At 36.4% G+C, this 23,185-nt stretch overlaps 3 protein-coding genes across 4 annotated transcripts; 1 reads left to right on the forward strand and 2 right to left on the reverse strand.

The window, feature by feature from the left end:
• Positions 1 to 93: 93 nt before the first annotated feature.
• Positions 94 to 3,846, reverse strand: LOC137709370 (uncharacterized). Its single transcript, XM_068448461.2, has 6 exons — positions 3,601 to 3,846; positions 3,021 to 3,263; positions 2,723 to 2,896; positions 2,527 to 2,633; positions 1,831 to 2,162; positions 94 to 868 (listed from the first exon to the last, which is right to left on the reverse strand). The coding sequence occupies exons 1-6, from the start codon at positions 3,712 to 3,714 to the stop codon at positions 345 to 347; spliced, it is 1,494 nt and encodes a 497-aa protein (XP_068304562.2). The 5' UTR covers positions 3,715 to 3,846; the 3' UTR covers positions 94 to 344.
• A 1,663-nt stretch (positions 3,847 to 5,509) lies between these two features.
• LOC137709369 (putative folate-biopterin transporter 3) lies at positions 5,510 to 9,036 on the reverse strand. 2 transcript variants are annotated; one of them, XR_015958835.1, is made up of 6 exons: positions 8,480 to 9,006; positions 7,379 to 7,638; positions 7,066 to 7,161; positions 6,818 to 6,988; positions 6,061 to 6,714; positions 5,773 to 5,911 (listed from the first exon to the last, which is right to left on the reverse strand). XR_015958835.1 is itself a non-coding variant. In XM_088689933.1 (5 exons), the coding sequence occupies exons 1-5, from the start codon at positions 8,865 to 8,867 to the stop codon at positions 6,124 to 6,126; spliced, it is 1,506 nt and encodes a 501-aa protein (XP_088546059.1). In that variant the 5' UTR covers positions 8,868 to 9,036; the 3' UTR covers positions 5,510 to 6,123. The 2 variants fall into 2 exon arrangements, 1 of the variants encoding a protein (XP_088546059.1); XM_088689933.1 differs by having other exon boundaries at positions 5,510 to 6,714; positions 8,480 to 9,036.
• A 4,735-nt stretch (positions 9,037 to 13,771) lies between these two features.
• Positions 13,772 to 17,213, forward strand: LOC137709368 (AP2-like ethylene-responsive transcription factor At1g16060). The gene is made up of 8 exons (XM_068448460.2): positions 13,772 to 14,066; positions 14,231 to 14,313; positions 14,444 to 14,452; positions 14,582 to 14,670; positions 14,819 to 14,892; positions 14,992 to 15,042; positions 15,449 to 15,525; positions 16,331 to 17,213. The coding sequence occupies exons 1-8, from the start codon at positions 13,903 to 13,905 to the stop codon at positions 16,882 to 16,884; spliced, it is 1,101 nt and encodes a 366-aa protein (XP_068304561.2). The 5' UTR covers positions 13,772 to 13,902; the 3' UTR covers positions 16,885 to 17,213.
• The last annotated feature ends 5,972 nt before the right edge of the window (positions 17,214 to 23,185 follow it).

Genomic DNA, 23,185 nt, shown 5'->3' on the forward strand with positions numbered 1-23,185 from the left:
CAGGTAAACGAGATCAGTTTATCAAGAAAGAAGGCGTGCCGCAAGAAATTACAGAAGGGCAGACTTAAAAGAGTATTACAGAACTCACATGGCTGCGGAAGAAAAGTTCATTGCATACAAAGGTAAGACAGGGCAGGACACACGAAAGACGGTAAGATTCTAGCAAGAACGAGGTCGGCGTTATAAACACGTCGGGATTCTTCACCGACGTACATTTCTGAATCCCTAAGTTGTACACGTTTTATTAACAGACTCGAGAACCGCCATTTAGATTTCTATACTTTTGTACAAAGACTAATCCGGGATGGTAAATGGCTACTCCCTAGCCTAATTACATCATAAACTTATGACAAGTTAAACAGAAAATGAGGAAGGCTTGCTATCCTAGGAAGATTAAGAAGAAGCTCGCCGAATGAATCCCTTCTCGGCATGGTCACTTCCTGCTTGTCACCAAAATCATCCTTGGGTTCGCCCTTCGGTGCAGGAAAGCCTTCTACAGGTTTGCTCTCATAAGCTGATGCAGAAGCAGAGTTAGTTTCCGCTGCTTTTCGACCATTGCTTCCATTCGACCAGTCATCACTTCTGGCCTGCAAGTTTAGATCTGTAGAAGGATCCTTCTGCAAGAGGCAGTAAAGGGAATTGACTCTTGACATAAGGGACTGCTCATCAGAAGGTAATGGGAGTTGGGAATCACTGAACAAGTACTGAGTAATTTCCTCCAACATGTCTGAGCTAGGTTGTTCCTTGCCAGAAATGCAATTTCCAATGTGGCTTACGAAGTCGCTCACTGACATTGACGAGGGAAGTCCAGGAACTTTGATTTGATTGAACTTGCTGAGCATCTTTGAGGTTCCGGCAGTGTCCATCACTGTATATGAAATGACGGTTAGACACAGAACTTGTGCAATGTAGTTTCCATAACAAAATTGCACCACAAACGTGAATATCGTATGAAGTGCATACTTAAACTAATACAGATTAACCAATAATGTGGAGGGAAGATGGATGAACCAAGAATGTGATGTAGTGTGGTATGAGGGATGAGGGAGAAATGCACATGAAATGTCATACAAAATGAATACGAAAAGCTAGAAAAGTAAACCTACTTAAAATTGTTTTCACACAAAATGAATACGAGAAGCTACTAGAGAAAACCTACTTAAAACTGTTTTCAGCTTTCGTTTTTGGTTTTCATGCTGTGTACGTTCCATGTTACTGTATTTCTGTACAAATTACATTGATTAACCAAATCGATTGCAAATGAACGTATGGAACATCATGTTTCAAATTCTCTCTTTTCTACACGTTACTTGTTTCTTTTCAGATCTTCTTATCCCTTATTCAGGAAAGTAACTCCTTTTATCCCTTGAATGGATAGTACCAGAAAAATAACCGATCCCAACCCTGTTATGAGCCAAAATCAAAGGGATGCTGATGAAGGGACTTCCAAACATAATTCTCAGTCTGTCTAATTGACTCATACTTTGCCAACATAATTTCTATTGCAAGGGATCAGTAAGTGATTTTGTTGCTATTTATTTCATATATACAGAGAGACAGAAGTGACCAGATGTATATGCTTCTAAGTTACTCGACGATACGATGAAAAATGAAAAATAGTCAACTGCAAGAAATAAATAGGACAACAAATGAATGGGAATAAAATCTTTAACCCAGAAACACACAAATTTTAATCATAAGTCATGAAAGATGAGAGTGAGAATTGAAATTTTAGCAAACATAGTGACTGAGCAACTTTGTAATACTAATGGTTAATTATTTATTTATCACCATAACAATTAACTCTCTTTTTAAGGTTTGCAGATTTACCTGAGGCAGACGAAGAAATTTCCTGGGAATAACTTTCAGGAGCTCTACCACTAAAATCTTGTTCATTCTTAGATGGCGACGAATGAGCTCCAGAAGGTGATGCTGATTCCTGCAAACCAGATATAGCAGACCCCTCTTCAATCTTTGAACCAAACCGATGTCTATATTCGTCATCAAGGTCACTTGTTACGGTAACTCTAGCATCAAAAAACGGAGATTCTAGCACAATTTCTGGCTGCTGGCTCAAAAAGTTGAGACGAGGATCACATTGAATAAGCTTTTCGAAATGCTTGCCCAAAAGCAACCCTTGTGGGCACTGCAAAAAATGTCGCCTTAAGACAAAAAAAGGGAAAAATCAAATTACAAATTAACACAATCAATGAGACTTCTCCACACTCAATGGTATGCATAATCAGTTGCTAGCTACTAGATCATCCTAATTGAGGAGATTCTGGAACATAATTGTGATTTTACATGGACGGTGGTTGTAAAAATTACGCTACAAGCTTTTCAATGTTTTAAAAAGTTCTCATAACCATGGTAACTACCACTGACGTTTCAAATAACGTGTAATCAAACTTGGGAACATTCCAACAAAGATTCTTGCTTAAAGCCATCTATATAGTTCAGTAGCTTCTTTCTTAAAGCTTCTCAATGTTCTACTAATGACTATACTGACTACAAGGTTAGATATACCTGTTCAAAGTGGCTTGTCCAGCAGTAAAATCAGACGTTGCCTGCCACAAGGTATGTTTCCTCGGCTGCGGATTGGTCTCCCTAAAGAAAAGAGGCGGTCTAGCAAGCTGCACCAAGAAAGAATATTAACAGATTATGAACCGGTAGGGCGTAATTTCTAAGGGGAAAAGAAAATTAGGTTAGAGTGAACAATTACCACTACATCCAAACTCCCCGGTCCGTCATCCGGGTAGTTTGCCTTGATAGCCACAACATCTGACCACTGAATTTCCATCTTGTTCTTAAGACTACCATCAAGCACTTCCCACACAAGTTTATGCTTGGCAAAATAACATTTCGCCACCAGATCTCCTTCGTACCTCGACTTATACTGCAGCAGAAAATCAATAATACTTGAATCCAACATCAACCATCAATACATTAAACAAAATCGAATACAGAAAACGTGTTCGTCTTGGAAACTATAATTTCACAATCAAATGGGAGTTATGTACCTCCCAAGTCCCAATCCTTAGAAGGGAAGCCGGAAAGTTCATAGCCTTGAGCTTATCCGGCGCACCGGAAGCAGCTGCTCCCTTGTGACTTCTCTTGCCTAGTGTTGCCAATTTATCAGATTTTTGTTGGGACAGCTTCATCTGGATCAAATCCAAAAACGATGGACTTTTTTTGAGCTGCAAACCGAGTGGGCTCGGCTCATCCAGCGGATGGTACACCGACGCATCAACATCGCCCGGCATCTTAGACACAAACATCATAAAAAGATCAGCATACACTCAATACATCACATCAAATTTGAAAAAAAAAAAAAAAAATCATCTCTCTCTGAAAACCACTCCATCTGTTTGGTTGCAAAGAAAGTACAAGAAAATTTAAATAATTCAATTAAGCTAATTGAAAATCAAACACCACGGGAAAAAAATAATATCTACTCTTCCTGAAAATCAATCCCTAATGAGTAATCTCTTTGGTTGCCAGGAAAACTCAGGGAAATCAAATCAAATCAATTCAATTCAATTTGTACAAATTGAAAATCAGATAATACGAAAACAAAATTGAAAAGAGATGAACTTATACCTGCGGAGACGAGTCGAGTTTGAGCCGTTTGTGACTCGGACCGAGTCGGGTGCCGGACGACTCATCGACGTCCAACTTCACCGTCACCTTTCGCGGACTCATTAGCTGAACCATCGGTTCTAGAATTCAAAACACCAACCTGACGCAGTTGCACAGCGAGTTAACTCAGCGACTTTCCCGTTCCAGAAACGTTTCTAAAATTCGCGTCAACGAAACAAAAACCGCGTGGCGGTGTCTCCCTTTCCTTTTAACGCAGAGGAGAGGAAGAGGAATGCGCACAATACGATCCCATGGACGACCGTCACGTGCGTGGCAATTGTCCCAGGGATACGCCACGTGGGCGGACATAAATGGACCCGACTGGATTTACGTAAACGCCATTGGGTCTGGGCGGTGACTGTGCTCTTGGAGGCGGCCGGCAGCGTCAGAGGACGTCATCTAGTTTGGCGTTTTCTGCGGTGGTCGCGAAGCCAGGTGCGCCCACGTGCGTGTTTGGATAAAATTGTGGGGGCCCGCATCCCGAAGGTTCTGAGCTGTGCGGGGTGATTTGCCTGGTAATTGGGCCGGTGGCGATTATTGCGTGGAAGGTCCTGGACACGTAAGAATTTCAACCGAGGGAAGTCTGCCGACGTGTTCTTGTGGATAAGGCTCAACACTTACTTATCATACTTTCCTTTTTCCTTCTCTTTCTTTTCGTTTCTTACTTTTGGAAGTGGGACATAGATCCTCTTCGAATCCAATTATCCTAATACTAAGGATCAATGAATCCGAACGATTAAAATTTGATCTAACGGTTACAAACAGAGGTTCATTTTAAAAGTTATAATAACTTTAACCGTTAAATCAAATTTCAATGATTCAAATTCATTGATTCTTAATATTAGAACAATTGGACAATTAGATCCGGAAAGGATCTATGTCCTTGGAAGTGGATAATTTATCTGATTAAAATGGGTTATTGCCTTCATTAAACGACAAGGAGATATATTTATTTACTTTTTAACCATGTCTCTGTGCTAAACGTTTTCCAATAAGGTTTCATAATTTTTAGTGGGGATATATTATTGGTACGAATAGAAAGTCGCAAGTGTTATTTCTTTTCAAGGTCTCGGATAGCGGCTATTATAAAAAATGTTTTAAAATAACTGAAAGTGTTTCAAACAGTTCTTCATCCTCTCTCTCATTCACGGTGAATGAATGGAGATTTGTAGGGTCGCATTCTATGCATTGCACTCTCTCTCTCTCTCTCTCTCTCTCTCTTTCTAAATTTCTCTTTGATTCAGTTTTGTTCTTATCTGGATATACAACATACAATCACTTACAAGTATTCCTGTCTGCGCGCTGCGTGAGTTGAGAAATTTGTCATGTAAATAAGAAAATATACTAAAGGTTTTAATACCATATACCTGTGCAAGAAAAATAATAAGAAAAGAAACCTTGTTTATTCTCTCCTCAAAATGAAATTAAAGCAATATTAGAAAAAGAATACATTTGTTTTCACTAATAATACAACTAAGTGTGCTTACATATTTAGGGCATTCAACCCCCCTATCTATTTGATGAAAGTGAACTTGCCAATGAAACCGTTAACCTAAAGAAAAACCAGATATGTTTAAAGGGGCCACAACTAATTGTGTCAGGCTTATTACGGGCCTAAAACGGCTAAGGCATCCATAGCCCATATTCACATATAAGAAGGGTAATTTCGTAATTAAAACCAAATCCCCCCCCCCCCCAAAAACAAACAAAAGTGCACTGTTGCAAAGCTACATTGGTGCCAACCCTCCCCAAGTTTAGAATAGAGTAACGAATGCATGCTATTTGCAATTTCTGAGTGCCGTTGTGTAATAAAGTGAGAGTGTATTATTTTCCTGTATGATATGCTTGGATGCAACAAGTTACGTATGAGTGCACGAAAGAATAGTTGAAAGCGTTTTTGACAATGTTAAAGAACTATATAAAATTTCATACACATCAAAACATTGACCTATGTTGAAGAACTGCATAAGGTTTACTTCAGTTGACACAACAACACTTGCAAAGGACCAACCATTTGTAGGAATATTATAAGAACTTACAAAAACGAGCGAGGTTGAAGCCACTGTTCTTCGGCAGTGAGAAGAGAGTAAGAAAAATCGTCAGGCTGTCCATCCTTGCACTCCCACTTTATCTGATTACAGTGCTACTGGTTCTGAATCTCAGACCAGACAACTACTTCAGCTAGATGCATGCAACACCTGTACAATGACTTACCTCGAATCACCAAGCTCGCCCCATGTGCATTCTCATAACACTAGAGCGGTAATAGAACCTGTTGCGGAAAAAAGATTGCTGTATGTGAATCCAAGTTCTTCACCATGGTAAAAGTATAATCAATAGTCTTTTGTAATTAGAGAACGTGAAAAATGCCTTCTCTCAAGGATGTGGTTATGACATTTCCAAAAAGGGTTTCTCCGGTACCTCCCAACAGTCATTAGAAGCGATTCTTCCTCGACACTGCACTTAACAAATCCATAGTTCTGATCAAGTGCCAGTGACAAGGGAGGCCATTTCAAGCGTCTCATACTCATGTACATCGTCGGCTTTTTTGGTCCTCAACATATCAGATGGAAGAATGGATAAGTTGGGATCACTTCTGGGTATTAGGAAAAGTAGCGCAATAGGAACAATTCTCAACAAACTCCGGATCAAAATGGCCATCCAAAGATTTTCAAACTGTGTCCGTGTAATATTCAAGATGTGGAGTAAGAGGCCTCCAGCCCAAGTAGATGAGAGCATCCCTACATGGTCAATCGACATCAGTAACGCAAAGAAAGTGCCTTCTATACCCGCAGGGCAGAGTTTGGAACTAAGTACAAGGAGAGGCATCCACTTCATACGCCCAATCAACATAGTAACGGCTTCGTCAATGACAACAAAAAAATAATCTGGCAAACCAAATTTCAAATTTATGCGCAACACCAATACCAAATCTAGCAATCCTGAAACACCATAGAGCAACTGAGTCCAGAAAAGAACATCCCTGAAAGGGTAATTTTTGAAAAAGTTCTGGTAGAGAAGGACCCCCAAAAGGGAGCCAACAGCACCTATAGAGAATATGGATCCGACAATCTCCTGTAGGAAGCATATAAACAATGAGTTTGGATTTAGGCGCACCAGACCAAACAACTTCCGGCCACAAGAAATGCACTAAAATTATAGAAGCATTTCCGTTTACCTTAGAGAAAGACGGACCCTCCTTTGCATCAGTGTACCAATAAAACATTCCTTCACGAACATTCAAGGCTAGAGCAAGTGACAAGTACATGTATAAACAAGGCCTCCATACGCTACCACATTTTAATGTTGTCCACATAGCCTTACCAGCATCCAGTAACTTTGCACTGACCTAAATTAAGAGATTGGCATGAGCATCAGAGAAAGCAGGTGCTAAAATGGGTAAATAAAAAAGTAAAGTAATCTCACCTGTTTATAAGCAAAGTTGCGCACATGAGATTCTCTATGCATTATCCCAACCAAAACGACCAGCCCTGGAGGGATGCTGAGCAACCCAAACACACCCTGTCATAGAAATGCCAACTTCTACCGGTCAGAAAGCAATTTAAGCTGATAAATTATCTGAGTGGATAATGAAACTATACCAACATGATATGGTTCAGTCGAAAGGTTGCCAAAATCCGATATCAAATCAAAGTTCTGTCTAATTTAACAGTATAAACATATACCAAAAGATTGACAATGCCAAAGGTTTATGTCACAACTATATGCGAAAGCACACCTTAGGGCCCACAAGGTGAACAAGAAACCCACTAAGTGAAAATCCGACCAGTGCCCCAACTGAAGAGCTCAGTCCACACAAGCTTTGCATGTCACCAGCAAGGGATGGATGTCTTATACTGTTCTGTGTAACACAGGCATCAATTGTTACATCGGCAATTGCTACTCCAGCACTCCCCGCCATCAGAGCCAGCAAGGACATTGTGAGATTTAAATTCTTGTCTAGTGATAACACAAGCATGGAGGTCACCCCAAGCAAACCTGGAAAGACCAACAGGAAAGGAAAAATAAGGGAACAGCGTTCAGGTAATGTAGTATTTTCTTCTTTATAATAAGGTCGTACTACTAAAAGATATATAGTAATCAGCTTATACAGATTAAATTCGAAATTAGATTAGAAAAGCAAGAACCCAAGTTACATGGCAACTCTTGGAGACAAACTAATGCAGCATCTGATTACAAATACCTATGCAAATGGAAGTCAGGGCACTAAAGGGATATGGGACTTCAACACTTAGCCAAAGATTACAATTGCCAGATTTTACAAACCAGTAGTTTCTCAATTTTACGAAAATTGATGTCGAATAATAAATTCGTGTATGTATTTATACAACAACAACAACAAAGCCTTATCCCACTAAGTGGGGTCTGCTATATGAATCCTCGAACGACACTGCTCTCGGTTTTGTGTCATGTCTTCCGTCAGAAGTGCTTTCTACTTGTCATAAATAAACTATTGTTAGCCCACATTTAAATGAACAGATGAATCCTCTACTTGAAATATGATACTCTCCTATTAACCATCATTTCATGCAATGCAGTTTCTGCAAAATCATATGATGTAGCTGAAAAAGAAAATTATATGTGACAACATATAACACAACGTCCTTATTAAATTGCTCAAATTATCCCCGAATAAATTTGAATACGATGCCAATCCAAATTAGGTTGTTTACGTATCAAGTAAGCTAGAACATAAAATGATCTTGAAATAACATAAAAATATGACCCTAAATTCAATAGAAAATAAAAGCAGCAGCTAAAATTATATAAAATCAAAACACACATTTATATAGAAAAATGAGTTGGTATCATAATTTACCAGCAAAAACGAAGTAGGGTTTTCGGCGGTAGCCAAGAACAGGAAGAGTGTCAGTGAGGAGACCCCAAAGAGGCTTCACAATCCATGGAATTTGGATGATCCCAAAGTAGATTTGTGCCTCAGAAGGCTGCACTTTCTCTTCGTCTTTCAAGTAATACTGTATGCTAATTCTACTCAACCCCATGCTCAGACCCTGGCTGATTCCGTACACGATCACCACACCTACCACAAAGCTCCAATGCAACTCGCTGCTCAGCATTCTGAACCAATTTATGGGTGTCCATAGCAAATCTTGGACACCCTTTACTGGGATCTTCTGCTTTTGGTTCCCAGACTCAGGGTAAAGACTTTCTTTTTCATGATCATGTTCTTCTGCTTCCATTTCCATGGCTGATAACTCTGCTTTTCCTGCAAAATTTGAGAAAAATAACACCCAGTTGATAAGTCTTGGTTTTCTGAGGTGGGGTTGTCGAATTGGTTCTCGGAAGCTGCATCTGCTGGACTTTGACTTTAACTGCAACAGTTCAACTCTGTCAGGGAGACGGAGATCCAATACCCCAATAGACTTTCCCAAAGCAAAAATGGGAAACAATATTGCTGGGCTTTTTAGTTTTTTATATTTTTATGTTTTGGTTAAAGGCTTTGGTCCAAGGTGAGAACACCTGCGAATTTTAAGCTTGATATAAAGCCCACTGGGTAAATAGGCATTTGCTTAATTTGCAGGAATTTTACTGGTTTACTCGGATTTTCACTCTCATACCTGTAATTTTATTTCGAGGCATTTTTCATCTTTGTAGTTTCTTTTTGGTTTCACGTTAGGCAAATCCGTCAAAGAAGTTGATTTTCCATCCATTTTTGTACAAGTCTTTTCATTTAGCAAGTGATCACTCCATTTTTGGTTCAAACCCTCATTCCTTTGTTTTTTTTCTTTTCCTTTTTTTTTTTTTTAAAAAAAAAAATACCATTAGTAAGAGAGGAAGAGGGTTCAAAACTACATCATTGTCTGCTGGATTTTTTGTCAAAAAAATTTTACGAAACTTTTGAAATCCTGGAACAAAATTCCTGAATCCAGCAGTGTTACCTAATACCTTAACTTTTAGTACCTCTAATTAAGTATAAGAACCGATCGTGCTTGGTTAATTTACAATGGAATGATTACTGCCTCCCTTTGGTTTTAGCACAACCATGCATCAAACGTTTGGCCAATTCCTTGTAGAGATAGATTTTTGGTGGTTAACCATGAAGAGTTCATTTGGCACAATTACACTTGATTGGGAAAAGAAAACCGCAAAGTGAAGAAGCATGACACACCAAGAAGTTTGCACCAATTGAAAGCTTTTTAATTGGTTTTGCATATGTATTAATTGATGAACATGCAGATGTACAGAATGGCTGGATCAGAATATGGACCATCTAATCGACACCACTGTAAGTTAATGAGACGATCCATTGGGTAGGAGTCTGACCATTTGTCAAAAATCGATTTCCCCTGAATTCTTAGCCACCTACAAGTGCGGAGCCATATAATTAGGCGCCCCTGCAATGTGGTCACAATCTTAAGTGGTTGTTAAATTATAGACAAACTCGAGTAGTCAATTATAGGGCTATCAAAATTTTAGCTTCGTCACGGTATTTCACTTTTTTGGAGACTGAAAAGACTTATAAAGGTATTTCAGCCTCTTCCTGACAATTATTGTATAACTTTAAATGTGGCGGTGCAAGTCATACTATCTTCAATGCACATAGAGTCCAATTTGACATTTCATTTCAATTCATGTGCATTAGAGATGGATTAAGCCAAAATTTAGAGATATAGATACAGTCGTTGTATCTTCTAATTAGTGCGGGGGTCACACTTTTAACTCTAAGGTTAAACTCAAAGTCAAATAAGACATGTCATATAACTCTAAAGTCATGTACGCCGACTTTTTTGGTACATTAAAGAGGAATTAAGTTTCAACCCCAACTCTCGCGCACACACCCGACCGAATACTAGAGAACAACAAATCCTATGTTTAGAATCAAGAAATTTAAATGTCAAGTTTGTGGTTGAATAATATGACAGTTGAGAGTCGGAAACGAAGAAGAGTCTCTCGTTGTGATAAGTACGAAATACATGTGAAAGGGTTGAGAGATCAAGAAAGTTTGATAACTAATATGAGAAATGCTAAGGGGACTCTTTCAAGGTTAGACTCTCCATGGATTGTCTGTCACCTCATAGTTTAACGTCAATTTGTATGTCAATATTATAAAATATTGTGTAAAAAAAAATAAGATGGCAGAGTCCATAAAAAGTTCCACTTTTGAGATAGTCTCTTAACATTCTCAATTTTTTTTTACCAAACGATATTATCTACACTAAGGGTGGGATAGTGGGCTAAGCCTTACAATGGGCTAACAATAATGTGTTTCAAATTCGCCTTTGGCGAGAATCGAACCTAAGACATCTCACTTACAAGTGAAGAGGAATACCATTAGACTATAGTACTAAGTGGCAACATTTCTCAATTAACATTGTGAATACTGAATAGGTCTCCGAACAACGAGCTAGCTGCTAATATTAAGGTTTTGCTATAAACTGAAAAGTTAATGTAAGCTTACTAATTAATGTCACATTAATGACTTGTATTCCAAATTTGACTACTGATTTGCATCTCATAAACAAACATTCACTAAACTGATCATCTTAGGTAGTTAGAAGAGCCTAAATTATCAAGAAGATTAGGAAAAAAAAAAAAAAACATGAAAATCGTTACGTTAGCCTATCTTCAAATGTTCAAAGCTTATACTTGACTCTAAATGCGGTGGTACAAATTATATCATGTCTATGCCTACAAAGTCAAATATAATTTTTAACTTGTTAGCCCATTATAGAGAGAAACCGCGTCAAATTTAATTTTTCCATGTTGGGGAGAGTCGAGACAATTAAGTTGTTAAGTCCGGATAACTATCCAATTTTTAGGGGTGTTTCTAAATTGGCCCTAACCTCTTAAAACATTTCAAATAACTAGTTAAAGTTTTGAAAAATGAACATCTATTAGGTTCACTAGCATTAAGTGTTGACATAGACAAATATTAAGCATGTTTTAACTCATAAGTCCATTGTGGAGATTTGACTTTCCAAATTGGCATCATGTAGAGCAAATTTATGATTTAACTTAGCAAATGGGTCAATTTGGGGGTTACAACTCTAAAGACGTCGAATAGTGAAAACCAACTTTAGTATTTGTCCAACTCATCATTAAACGCTAGTAACATCATCACCTAATGTTGGTAAAGGATCGATCATATGTTAATTTTCAAAACGTTAGGTAGTTATTTAGAATGTCACATCCCCGCTTGGGAGGAACCACTTCTCGGGCCCGCTCCACCACCGTAGCACAATATTGTCCGCTTTGAGCCCCGATCACGCCCTCACGGTTTTGTTTTTGGGAACTCACACGAGAACTTCCCCGATGGGTCACCTATCCTAAGAATGCTCTCACGCGCTACTCACTTAACTTCGGAGTTCTTACGAAACCCGACGCCGGTGAGCTCCCAAAAGGTCTCAGTGCTAGGTAGGGATGAGAATATACATATAAGGATCACTCCCCTGAGCGATGTGGGATGACACAATCCACCCCCCTTAGGGGCCCGACGTCCTCGTCGGCACACAAGCGGCCAGGGTTAGGCTCTGATACCAAATTGTCACATCCCGGCCCGGGGCGGATCACTCCCCGAGCCCGCTCCACCACCATAGCACGATATTATCCGCTTTGGGCTTACCATTCCCTCACGGTTTTGTTTTTGGGAACTCACGAGCAACTTCCTAGTGGGTCACCCATCATGGGATTGCTCTAGCCCCCTTCTCGCTTAACTTCGGAGTTCCTACGAAACCCGAAATCAGTGAGCTTCCAAAAAGCCTCGTGCTAGGTAAAGATGTGAATATACATTTAAGGATCACTCCCTTAGGCGATGTGGGATGTCACATAGAATGTTTTAATATGTTGAGACTAATTTGAAATCATCCTAAAAAGTTTGGTAGTTTTTTGTACTCAACCCGTTAAAATTAAACATACTTTTATTTTTTAATTTTTCTGCCCTTGCGAGATAATCTTATAGACGATAAGTACCGACTAACTTGTTTGGCATTTGAAGAAAATTCTCGCACGGAGAATGCATTTTAGGATAATAATTAAAAAAATGGTAATAATTATTAGTAGAATGAATGAACGATAGTGAAAATAAATAAAAATGTGATGACGATATAGAATGATGGAGGAAGAAACAAAATAATCACACAAACAAGAAGAGAGGCTAAAAAGGGAGTTAGTTTATAAGTTAATTAAGGGTGAATAAGCTCATGAGCTTTCAAGTTTATAAGTTAATTAAGGGTGAATAAGCTCATGAGCTTTCAAGTATATATTTTATATATGTAGTTGCATGCATGATACAATTGAATAAGTAAATGAATCGATAACTAGCATAATATGGGCTCATTAATTGAAAGTGTTTATGGTGAAATTGATTATGGGTTTCAAAAACATTTGAAGTGTTTAAGTGTTTGTTTATGATCCACTTAAATTTTTACCAAAATTGATTTTAAAATTATTTTCACAAAAAGTATTTTCATTATTTTAAAAGTATATACAAATGAGCCATAAAATTGAAAAAAAAAAAAAGTGCTATCAATTCAGTTTTGACAAATAGCCCCAGAAAGGAGGAAGTGAGGACAAGAAGTAGGAGACTAGATAAGCGCTTGGAGACGGTCACAAAAAGACTCTTGTGATTCAGCCGGCTCAACACTTCTATTCTCCTATCCGTTTAACCCCCTCCCCTCTTCCAATCCAATTTCCAATAAAAACAAATATCCATTAATGTTTTTTATTTTCCTTTTAATAATATTGTTCTTACCATAATTTTATACCATATTTCTTTACTATTTTAGATGGAAGATGAGTTGGACAACCACATCATCTAAATTAATTAGAATGTTAATCAATAATTAATAAAAAGATTGTTAATTAAATGATAATTGTGGTATACGAGGAGTCTCATTCTTCCACTAAGATTATTTAAGTGTTTTAATTAATAAAAAGATTGAAATTAAATGTTGTAGTTTGTCCAACTCATCTGCCACCTAATATGATAAAGAAATGTGGTATGAAATTGTGGTAAGAATAACATTACTCTTTCCTTTTCATTTATGCATTTTTGTGCCAAAAAAATCAAACCCTTTAATTAATTTTGTGCTCTCTCCCTCCAATATATTAGCACCTTCCTTCTCTCTCATATTTATATTATGATGACCTAGTCACATCCATCATCTCCCTCCTTCTCTTCTCTCGCTCTTTGTCTATTTTTCTCTCTTACTTTATTTCCTCATTTGCTCTCTTTGGGTAAGAGAGAGAGAGAGAAAGAGAGAGAGAGAGAGAGCCGGTTTAATGGCGAAAACCTCACAGCAAAACCAGAAGAATACTGCTGGAAGCACTAACAGGAGCAGCAGCACCACTAGCACTGTTACAACAACAAAAGTCAAGCGGACGCGGAAAAGCGTCCGCCGTGACTCTCCGCCCCAGCGGAGCTCCATATACCGTGGCGTCACGAGGTTCTTTCATATTCCTAGATGCACATTATAGTTAAATTTATAGTTTCCATCATTTTCTTTTGCCTTTTCTTGTTGGGAGTTGGCCGGTTCTTGCTTCATTTCTGCTTTTAACTTAGGGCGATATATCACTGTTCAATATTATTGATTAATGTTGTTGAATTTAGGCATCGATGGACGGGTCGATACGAAGCTCATCTGTGGGATAAGAATTGCTGGAATGAGTCGCAGAACAAGAAAGGAAGACAAGGTAATTAATTTGGTTGTTCGTTTTCCTTAATTCTTTTTTGTTTTGCGGTTAACAATTTTCATTTTCTTGTGTTTTTGGTTTCCTGGTGGTGATGATGATATTGATGGAATTAATCCCAACTCAAATGCAGTTTATCTAGGTATGTCCCCATTTGAAAACAGCTTAATTTTCATTTTTTACTACCTTTTAATTCACAATTTGTTTTCTTTGTTGAGCAAGAAAATGGATCATCATTTAACTATATGAGGTAATATTTCAATATTTTTAGGGGCATATAATGATGAAGAAGCTGCTGCACGTGCTTATGACTTGGCGGCATTAAAGTACTGGGGACGAGATACAATCCTCAATTTCCCAGTATATTTTCTAACCCTACCCTACTGAAATTGGAGTTGGTGGATCCATCTCTGATCGAAAACATTTTTTTTTAATTGATTATGTGGTGTTATTTGCATATGAAATGGCATGAATCTACCTTAATTTTTATTTGTTTGTTTAATTGTAGGTATCCACATATGAAGAAGAGCTCAAAGAAATGGAGAGCCAGTCGAAAGAAGAATACATTGGATCATTGAGAAGGTGATAATTTTAAACTTGTATCTAGTATTTACTTTGATGATATATTATTTACTAGGAGTTTTTAAATTTTAATTTTACTAAATTTTTATTAATTAACAGGAAAAGTAGTGGATTTTCTCGCGGGGTTTCGAAGTATAGAGGCGTCGCAAGGTACTTTATTTTTTTTATCTTCAATATTATTTTTTTCCCTTTAACCAGCGACAAGATAATTGCATATTAAATTTATCTAAACTATTGGGTGTAATATTTAAACTTAGGTGCAAGAGTAGAACAAACTGTTCTTGCTAACTTGGGTAAACCTATATCTCTTCATTCCAAATTAATTTTTATACTAAAACAATATAGTTATTTTTTTTTTTTTAATACATTTTCACAAAATTTTGATTGTTTTGACAAGTTGCTATTCTCATCCATATACTCATATTTGGTTAGAAGGGACATGTGCATATAATTCAAAGTTGCTAAGTTTCCAAAAAGTCGAGAGATGGCTGTCACAATCTATGCATATATAGGTAAGTTTGGTTTTTACTTTCTTTGATTTAATTCATCTGTGCAGACACCATCATAATGGAAGATGGGAAGCTCGAATAGGCAGAGTATTTGGAAACAAATACCTTTACCTTGGAACCTTCGGTAATTCCCACTTTTTACTATTTAGTATTTCTTTTATTATAAGCAATATTACTACTTTAAGTTGTATTAAACGGAAAGAAAATTAGGTGGAGTTTCAAATCAATGGTTTTTTTAATGTTCAATTAGAAATGTAGAGGATTTTTGGTAATGAAAAGACCAAGAAAAACAAGAAATTTGGTTTGCCAAAAGAACTTGACAAAGAATCTTTTTCTTTCACTTGTGGGTTAACTTTGGTGCATGTCCTTTACCTAAATCCAGTTACAAGTTTAATGCCACGTGGAAAGATGTGACTTGTCACACGTCATTGGTGTACCTCAACTACTAACACAAAAAAAAGAAAGTTTTGCAATACATAATAAAAAAACAAGGCATATGGTCCAAGATAATAGGATAAAGAAAACAATGAAAATTACGCAATCAAATCAACATAGTTGGGATGTAGATCACCTAACCTCAACTGCCTAATGCAGCTATTTACAGTTTTTTATTCTTATTTTTTGCCAAGAAATGCAGAGATAATTCTTTCAAAGGTGAGACTCTCACTTTATGTTTTTGGCAAATGTTCTATAAAGTTAACTTGAAAACTAACTGTTAAATTGTGAAGTGACGAGTCTATGAGAAGTCATATTTTTTAGAGAAACTCTTTAACATTTCTCTTCTTGCGAACTAAAATTTCCAGATCTTTCCACCAAAATTTGCTAGCAAATTAAATTCTAGTATTTATTGTTTCTTTGTTTGGATCCCACACAAACAATTACGTTTGTACTACCTTTGAATTTTATTATTTTTCTTTCTTTCTTGGCAGCTACACAAGAAGAAGCAGCCACAGCATATGACATGGCAGCAATAAAGTACCGTGGACTTAATGCCGTTACAAACTTTGATCTTAGCCGTTATATCAAGTCTCTGTGCCCAAATACTACAAACGAGCCTAACGACGATCAACAAAACCCTAACGGTGACCTCTATGAAACGCAAAACCCTGATGGCATCCTCAACCAAATGCACAACCCTAATGGTAAACCAGAACTGGAGATCATGCCTGACCACACTAGTTCGAGTAGCGCTAGCGATTCTTCGGTTGTCTTGCCACGGACAGGAAATGGTTCTTCAGCGTCATCTGCACTAGGGCTCTTGCTACAATCTCCCAAGTTTAAAGAAATGCTTGAGAGATCCTCTGTTAAGGAATGCTCACCAACACTTTCGGAGCCAGAGATACGTCGACGCATTTTTCCTGATGACATTCAAACGTATTTTGATTGCCAAGACTTGAACAGCATTGCGGAAGGAGATGACATTATTTTCGGTGAGTTACAGCCATTTGCTTCGCCTGTTTTTCACTGTGAACTTGATGCATGAAGATGATCCGCAAAGGAAGTTGAAGACGTATACTGGTATAGAATGAGACCAGTTTTATTTCGATGTTCTTGTGAATATGGAGGTAAAAGGACATCGTGATCATTGACAAAGAAGGAGATGGTAAAGAAGAAAGTATGCTAATTCTTGTTTATTGGTTGATTTTCATATAGATGGGAATATACATTCATTTATCCAATATTTTCATAAGAAGATAAGTTCAAAAGTTGGCATTTAAGGGCCACACCTATTTACTTCATTTCATATATATGTAGTGGTTGCGCTTACGTCCTATTTTTGGTACATAATTGAGGAAAATTTTTGTTTTTTTATTTACTGTTTTCGGTGTTTGACATGTACCAGATAACTAAAACATTACTCATGCATTTGAATAAGTTATGGATGTCAGCAAATAAATTAGGGAATTTTAACAAAAAATCATATTTTTATACTAAAAAGTCAATCATGGTAGTATTCACTTTACCTTTTATTTTGTCCTTATTGTTAAAACTCAAAGTTTTCAAGTTATTTTCATTAGTTTTCCTATCCTGATTGTAGTGGTTGCACTTACGTCCTATTTGTTACATTAACGAGTTGAACTTTTGTCTTTTGAATTTACTGTCTTTGGTGTTTGACATGCACCGAATAATAAAACATTTGGTGTGCGGACAAATAGGTTATTGATGCCGGCGTTTAGATTAAGCTTGATAGTAGTGGTTGCACTTACATCCTATTTGGTACATTAATGAGCTGAACTTTTGTTTATGGAATTTATTGTTTTCAGTGTTTAACATGCACTAGATAACTAAAATATTAAATGTGCAGTCGAATAGGTTATTGATGTTGGCGTATAGATTATGCTTGTGCATAGTACAAGACTAATGAATTCTTAACATAGGGTTTGTTGAATGGCAGAATAGGTCACTGCCTTCTCAATGAGGTTAGTCTTGCTCGTTAAACTTCCAACTTGTTTAACAAGCAAGCGCACAAGTTGGAGGTTTTGTTATACAATAATTTTGGTATTAAGGAGCAACCATAACAAATGAAATAGCTTAGCTTGCAACATATACCTCGTACCTTTGGACAACGATCGAAGCAAATGCTCTGTATATTGTCTCTCAATTGGGCCCAATGTGGGTCGTTAGTGGTTGGCAGCTGCCAGTGAAATTTCTAATATTAAAAAGTTGAAGTTGATGGCAAACCCTTGACACAAAAAAAAGTTGATGGCGAACCCATAATTAATGGCAAACTATCTCAAATAGAGACTCTTTATCACCTCTTGTTTTTTACATAATATTTAGTATGTGTCATGAAAATTAACGAGGTTTGACTTTTATGTCACATACAAAGAATGAGAAATGCTAAGAAGACTTTTAAAAAAGTAATACTAAGGAAACTAAATTTGTATGCAAAGTTTTGTAAACTAAATGACATGAAAGTGGATGATTGGATTATTACTTATGATAAACATGTTCATTCCTATTAGTGACACATTATTTAGTTTGCAAGTTTTGTCTACAAATTTAATATCCCTAGCATACCCATCTCAAAAGTGAAACTTTCCATGAACTCTCTGTCATCTCATATTTTTCCATGCCAACATCAAACATCATGCCAAATACACATAAGGTAACAAAAAGTTTAGAGAATGTCTCATTTTTTGAAAGTCTAGAGTATATGTATATTGAACTTGGCTATATTTAATACATTGACTTTTTATACATTCTTAACGGTATTAGAAAGAGAAAACATCAAATCTAACCGTATCTCATCAACAATGTAGACCTTGGTTGAAGATAGACCGTACACAATTTCTATGATTAATTTAAATAATGTAGAAGTAATAGGGGGTAGGCACCGAATTCATATTTCCTTGCGTATGAAGATAATTGAGATCAACTAGCAATATTAGTGGTAGTCAGTTTACAGCTGGGTGTATGGTTGAGCAGAATCCTATATTAATGCGAGTCGGTTTATAGTTGGGTAATATAGTTGAGCAGATTCTAATTTGACCCAATTAATGATTTTTCTTTTGACAAATGCCCAATTAATAATTTAATTTGCAGTTGGATGCAGATGGTTGAGAAGTGATCTCAAGGTCCAAGTCCAAGGATCGTGTTCTTTTGTTTGACTTAGCATTTGGTTGACTTTTGATTAAGTTTGAATTCACACTCACAATATATTTGTGGCAATGTGACTTTTACTGTTAAACCCAAAAACACTACTGCATCACCTTTACCGCTTTACCTATGTAAAAGATTACTGGATAATATCAAAACAAACAAATTTGAGTTTAGCTAATCTGACTTGAGTAGTGTGTTTCTCTTTTTATATATAAATTCAAATCTTCATCTCGATAATTTATGAATTCAATGTAGAATATCGTATATATACACCATAGTAACCATAAAAAGAGGTAGATAAAAGAAGAAGAAAAAAATATTTTCATAAATTATCAATTAAGTTGAGTTATTATGCCCTTAGTTTTTTATTTTTTTATTTTTTAATTTGTACAATTACTTGACCTATCTAATTATACAATCTATACCCAAAAACAATACTTCTAAGTCCCGTTTGGTGAGCTGGATGAGATAACTTGTGATAAACTAAAATGAACTTGAGTCTAGTTCAGTTCGTTGTTTGTTGTGTCAAAATGTGATATGAATATGACTGGACATGATAAGTTATGAATCCACAATAAAGTGAATTATCTAACCTATCTTTATACGTAGGTTACAAGTCTGTCTTACAAGTTCTTGTTAATTCAATCTCATTCCTAAGACCCAATTTCATCCACCCACCAAACAAAAGTTTAAGATTGAGGAAATTGCCTCCAAGAGGGTTGCATATACATACCGTCTGAAATCGGCGGGTGTGATTGTTGTAATGTGTACTGTGTAGGCAATAGCTAGTCATGGATGGTGGACCAACTCCACCACCCTCACCTTCTTTAGTACCTTAATTTTGACTTTATGCATGTACCGATGAAAGTTGTCGAATTCTGCTTATTTTTCCTCTTTTATTGTTCGGGAAATGGATCATCTCTAGATTCCTTCGTTCCCATCAAATTAAGAGATTCGTACTATTAAAAATTGATTCAACGCTAAAGTTATTATAATTTTTAAAACAGGTTTCTGTTTGTATCCGTTTGATCAAATTTCAACAACACAAATTCCTTGATTTGATGAAGTAGGAAGAAAGAATCCGAAGATGATTACTTTGCGTTATATGGGACTAAAGTAGGTCTGCCGACGAGTTGTACTTGATCAGCTTGGTATTCAAGATTTCAACTTCGAGTTACACCAAGTGATGAAAAAATGTAATTGGTACGCAAAAAGAGAACTTCTTTAAAGTATGTGTTTGGTCGTGCTAATGTTACGTTGGTAAAGTCGTCTAGAACAAGCAAAGGGATAGAAAATATACAAAACTTCATTTTAATTTTTTAACAAAGATGATTTTTAGATTAAAACTATGAGTAAGATCAAAATTTAATTTTAATTTTTTGATACATTAATAACCTCATTTATTAATTATATTTTGATTTTTTAATTATTTCTCTTTTTCTTCCTAATTTTTAATGTATTAATTTTATTTCATTATAATTATAATTTTCATTTCATTTATCGTAATATATTTTGTTGTAAACATTTAGATAAACTAATTATTATTATACAATATATTTCAATGTACTTTTGTAACATCCCACTTGCCTAGGGGAGTGATACTTAAATGTATATTCTCATCCCTATCTAGCACGAGGCATTTTGGGAGCTCACTGGCTTCGGGTTCCGTAGGAACTTCGAAGTTAAGCGAGAATGAGGCTAGAGCAATCCCATGATGGGTGATCCACTGAGAAGTTGCTCGTGAGTTCCCAAAAATAAAACCGTGAGGGAATGGTAAGCCCAAAGCGGACAATATCGTGCTACGGTGGTGGCAAATTGTCACATCCCGGCCCGAGGCAGATCACTTCCCGGGCCCGCTCCACCACCGTAGCACGATATTGTCTGTTTTGGGCTTACCATTCCCTCATGGTTTTGTTTTTGGGAACTCACGAGCAATTTCCCAGTGAGTCACCCATAATGGGATTGCTCTAACCTTCTTCTTGCTTAACTTCGGAGTTCCTACGGAACCCGAAGTTAGTGAGCTCCCAAAATGCCTCGTGCCAGGTAAGGATGAGAATATACATTTAAGGATCACTCCCCTAGGCGATGTGGGATGTTAAAATCCACCCCCCTTAGGGGCCTGACGTCCTCGTCGGCACACACGTGGCCATGGTTAGGCTCTGATATCAAATGTCACATCCCGGCCCGGGGGGACCACTTCCCGAGCCCGCTCCACCACCGTAGCATGATATTGTGTTTGCTCTAGCCTCCTTCTCGCTTAACTTCGGAGTTCCTACGGAACCCGAAGCCAGTGAGCTCCCAAAAGGCCTCGCGCTAGGTAGGGATGAAAATATACATTTAAGGATCACTCCCCTAGGCAATGTGGGATATTACAACTTTATCTTCTTCATTTAGGTACATTAAATTTATTATAATAGATTTCAGTGCATACATTTAGGTATACACATTTCGGTACATACATTTCGATACAAACATTTAGGTATATCAATTCAATATAATACATTTTGGTACTAAGATTTCGATGCATGCATTTTGGTACTAAGATTTCGATGCATATATTTCGGTACACACATTTAGGTACATTAATTTAATATAATATATTTCGGTGCGTATATTCGGTACATACATTTCGGTACTAACATTTAAATACATTAGTTCAATATAATACATCTCGGTACTAACATTTAGATACATTAATTGAGTCTTTCAAGTTTAAAGAATGTTAAATAAAATTAATAAATTAAAAAACTTTTTTTGGTCAAAAAATAAATTAAAATTTGTATATATATTAATAAATTTAAATATTTAATGGGAGACATTAAATAAAATGCACATTAATTATTTTGAATTAGGGACACATCAAGGGATTATAATCAACGTGTAATCTAACACCAGATTTATTTTAAATTTCACTATTCTTGAAAGATTAAAGTTAAAAAACCCTAGAAAATATAAGGTCTTACAAGATACATGGAGCGATATAGATATCGAATAGATAACTGAACTTATTCAAGAAAGAGTTGATGAGCCAAATTATGAGACTTCAGATTGTGAAGAACCATACATGAAATTGGTCATGAAGCATTTCAATGATTTTTTAATAACTTTGAAGAATAAGAAGGAAATTTTTTAATCAAGGTAACTTTTTCGCATGGTGAAATACGCAGGATTGAACCTCAATTTCAATCTTGTAAGATGTCAGAGAAACGAAATATATAAGATCACAAACGTCGATTTCTCACGGCTAAATATGAATTGAGACGAAAGCTTTGGAGATAGGTGAAAATTTGAGATTCTCTCTTTCTTGGGGTTTCACTTTTGTTTCTTTTTAATGAATTTTTTAAGTATCTTTAATTCTTTTAATTTTTAATTAGTAAATGAACTTACTTATTGGCTAATTTAAAAAAAGAAAAGTAAATGAATAATTTACTAACTTATTAATAGAAACCTAACGGAAGTGACTGATATTGCAAACTTTGCAAACACAGTGACCAAATCGACTAAATTAAAAACATAGTAATCTAAATAGATTTTAAGTATAAACACAGTAACTAAAAAACATTTAGATTGTAGAACCTTGGGACACATCAAACCTAGATACAACAAGCTCAGACAAAGAGGATTGAAGCATCACTGCAAAGGTTAGTAGAATTTCAAAACGCATCCAATTTCATGTGTGTTCGTATCGCATAAGAACATGTTATTTTTATTTACTTTCAACAAAAACAAAAACTTTAAATAAAAAAAAAATTGCTATTTCACGAGCTTCATCTTTGATTTTGGGGTGTACTATCTATACATCCATTTTTACTTCTCACACACTTTTTTAATTTTCGGCCGTCGGATCGAATGAATTGAAAAAAATTAAATGACAAAAATCAACAAAGAGTGAGAAGTAAAAAGGGGTGTGTGAATATTACACCTGTTGATTTTCTGTTCTGTGCATAATTACTTAAGCTCTGCACTCATATGACTGCACATTTCTACCATTCCCTCAGTCATTAGTTTAAGTAGCTTGAGCTTAGAATCCACCACACACTCTACAAAAAACAGTATTCACTACCGGACAACAATGCAAGTCCAGCTACAAATACTCACCACTATGGCCTGTTTTTGGCTTCCAAATAACGTCAATGCAACCCTTTTTAGGGTTTTCAGTCTTCTTCGTTCTTACTTTAGGC

The sequence above is a fragment of the Pyrus communis genome, chromosome 17, assembly GCF_041283825.1.
Source record: "Pyrus communis isolate YQ-2024b chromosome 17, ASM4128382v1, whole genome shotgun sequence".
NCBI classification, from domain to species: Eukaryota; Viridiplantae; Streptophyta; class Magnoliopsida; order Rosales; family Rosaceae; genus Pyrus; species Pyrus communis.

What these genes read in the sequence shown, in the direction of transcription:
- LOC137709370 (XM_068448461.2), bottom strand. Translation starts at nt 3,714, where the DNA reads ATGGTTCAGCTAATGAGTCCGCGAAAGGTGACGGTGAAGTTGGACGTC. An exon ending in CGGGGAGTTTGGATGTAGTG is followed by an intron (nt 2,634 to 2,722) that starts GTAATTGTTCAC and finishes TTCTTGGTGCAG; the next exon opens with CTTGCTAGACCGCCTCTTTT. An exon ending in AATTTCTTCGTCTGCCTCAG is followed by an intron (nt 869 to 1,830) that starts GTAAATCTGCAA and finishes TTTCATATACAG; the next exon opens with TGATGGACACTGCCGGAACC.
- LOC137709368 (XM_068448460.2), top strand. Translation starts at nt 13,903, where the DNA reads ATGGCGAAAACCTCACAGCAAAACCAGAAGAATACTGCTGGAAGCACT. An exon ending in TACATTGGATCATTGAGAAG is followed by an intron (nt 14,893 to 14,991) that starts GTGATAATTTTA and finishes ATTAATTAACAG; the next exon opens with GAAAAGTAGTGGATTTTCTC. An exon ending in CCTTTACCTTGGAACCTTCG is followed by an intron (nt 15,526 to 16,330) that starts GTAATTCCCACT and finishes CTTTCTTGGCAG; the next exon opens with CTACACAAGAAGAAGCAGCC.
- LOC137709369 (XM_088689933.1), bottom strand. Translation starts at nt 8,867, where the DNA reads ATGGAAATGGAAGCAGAAGAACATGATCATGAAAAAGAAAGTCTTTAC. An exon ending in ACCCTACTTCGTTTTTGCTG is followed by an intron (nt 7,639 to 8,479) that starts GTAAATTATGAT and finishes TGGTCTTTCCAG; the next exon opens with GTTTGCTTGGGGTGACCTCC. An exon ending in GCAACTTTGCTTATAAACAG is followed by an intron (nt 6,989 to 7,065) that starts GTGAGATTACTT and finishes CTCTTAATTTAG; the next exon opens with GTCAGTGCAAAGTTACTGGA.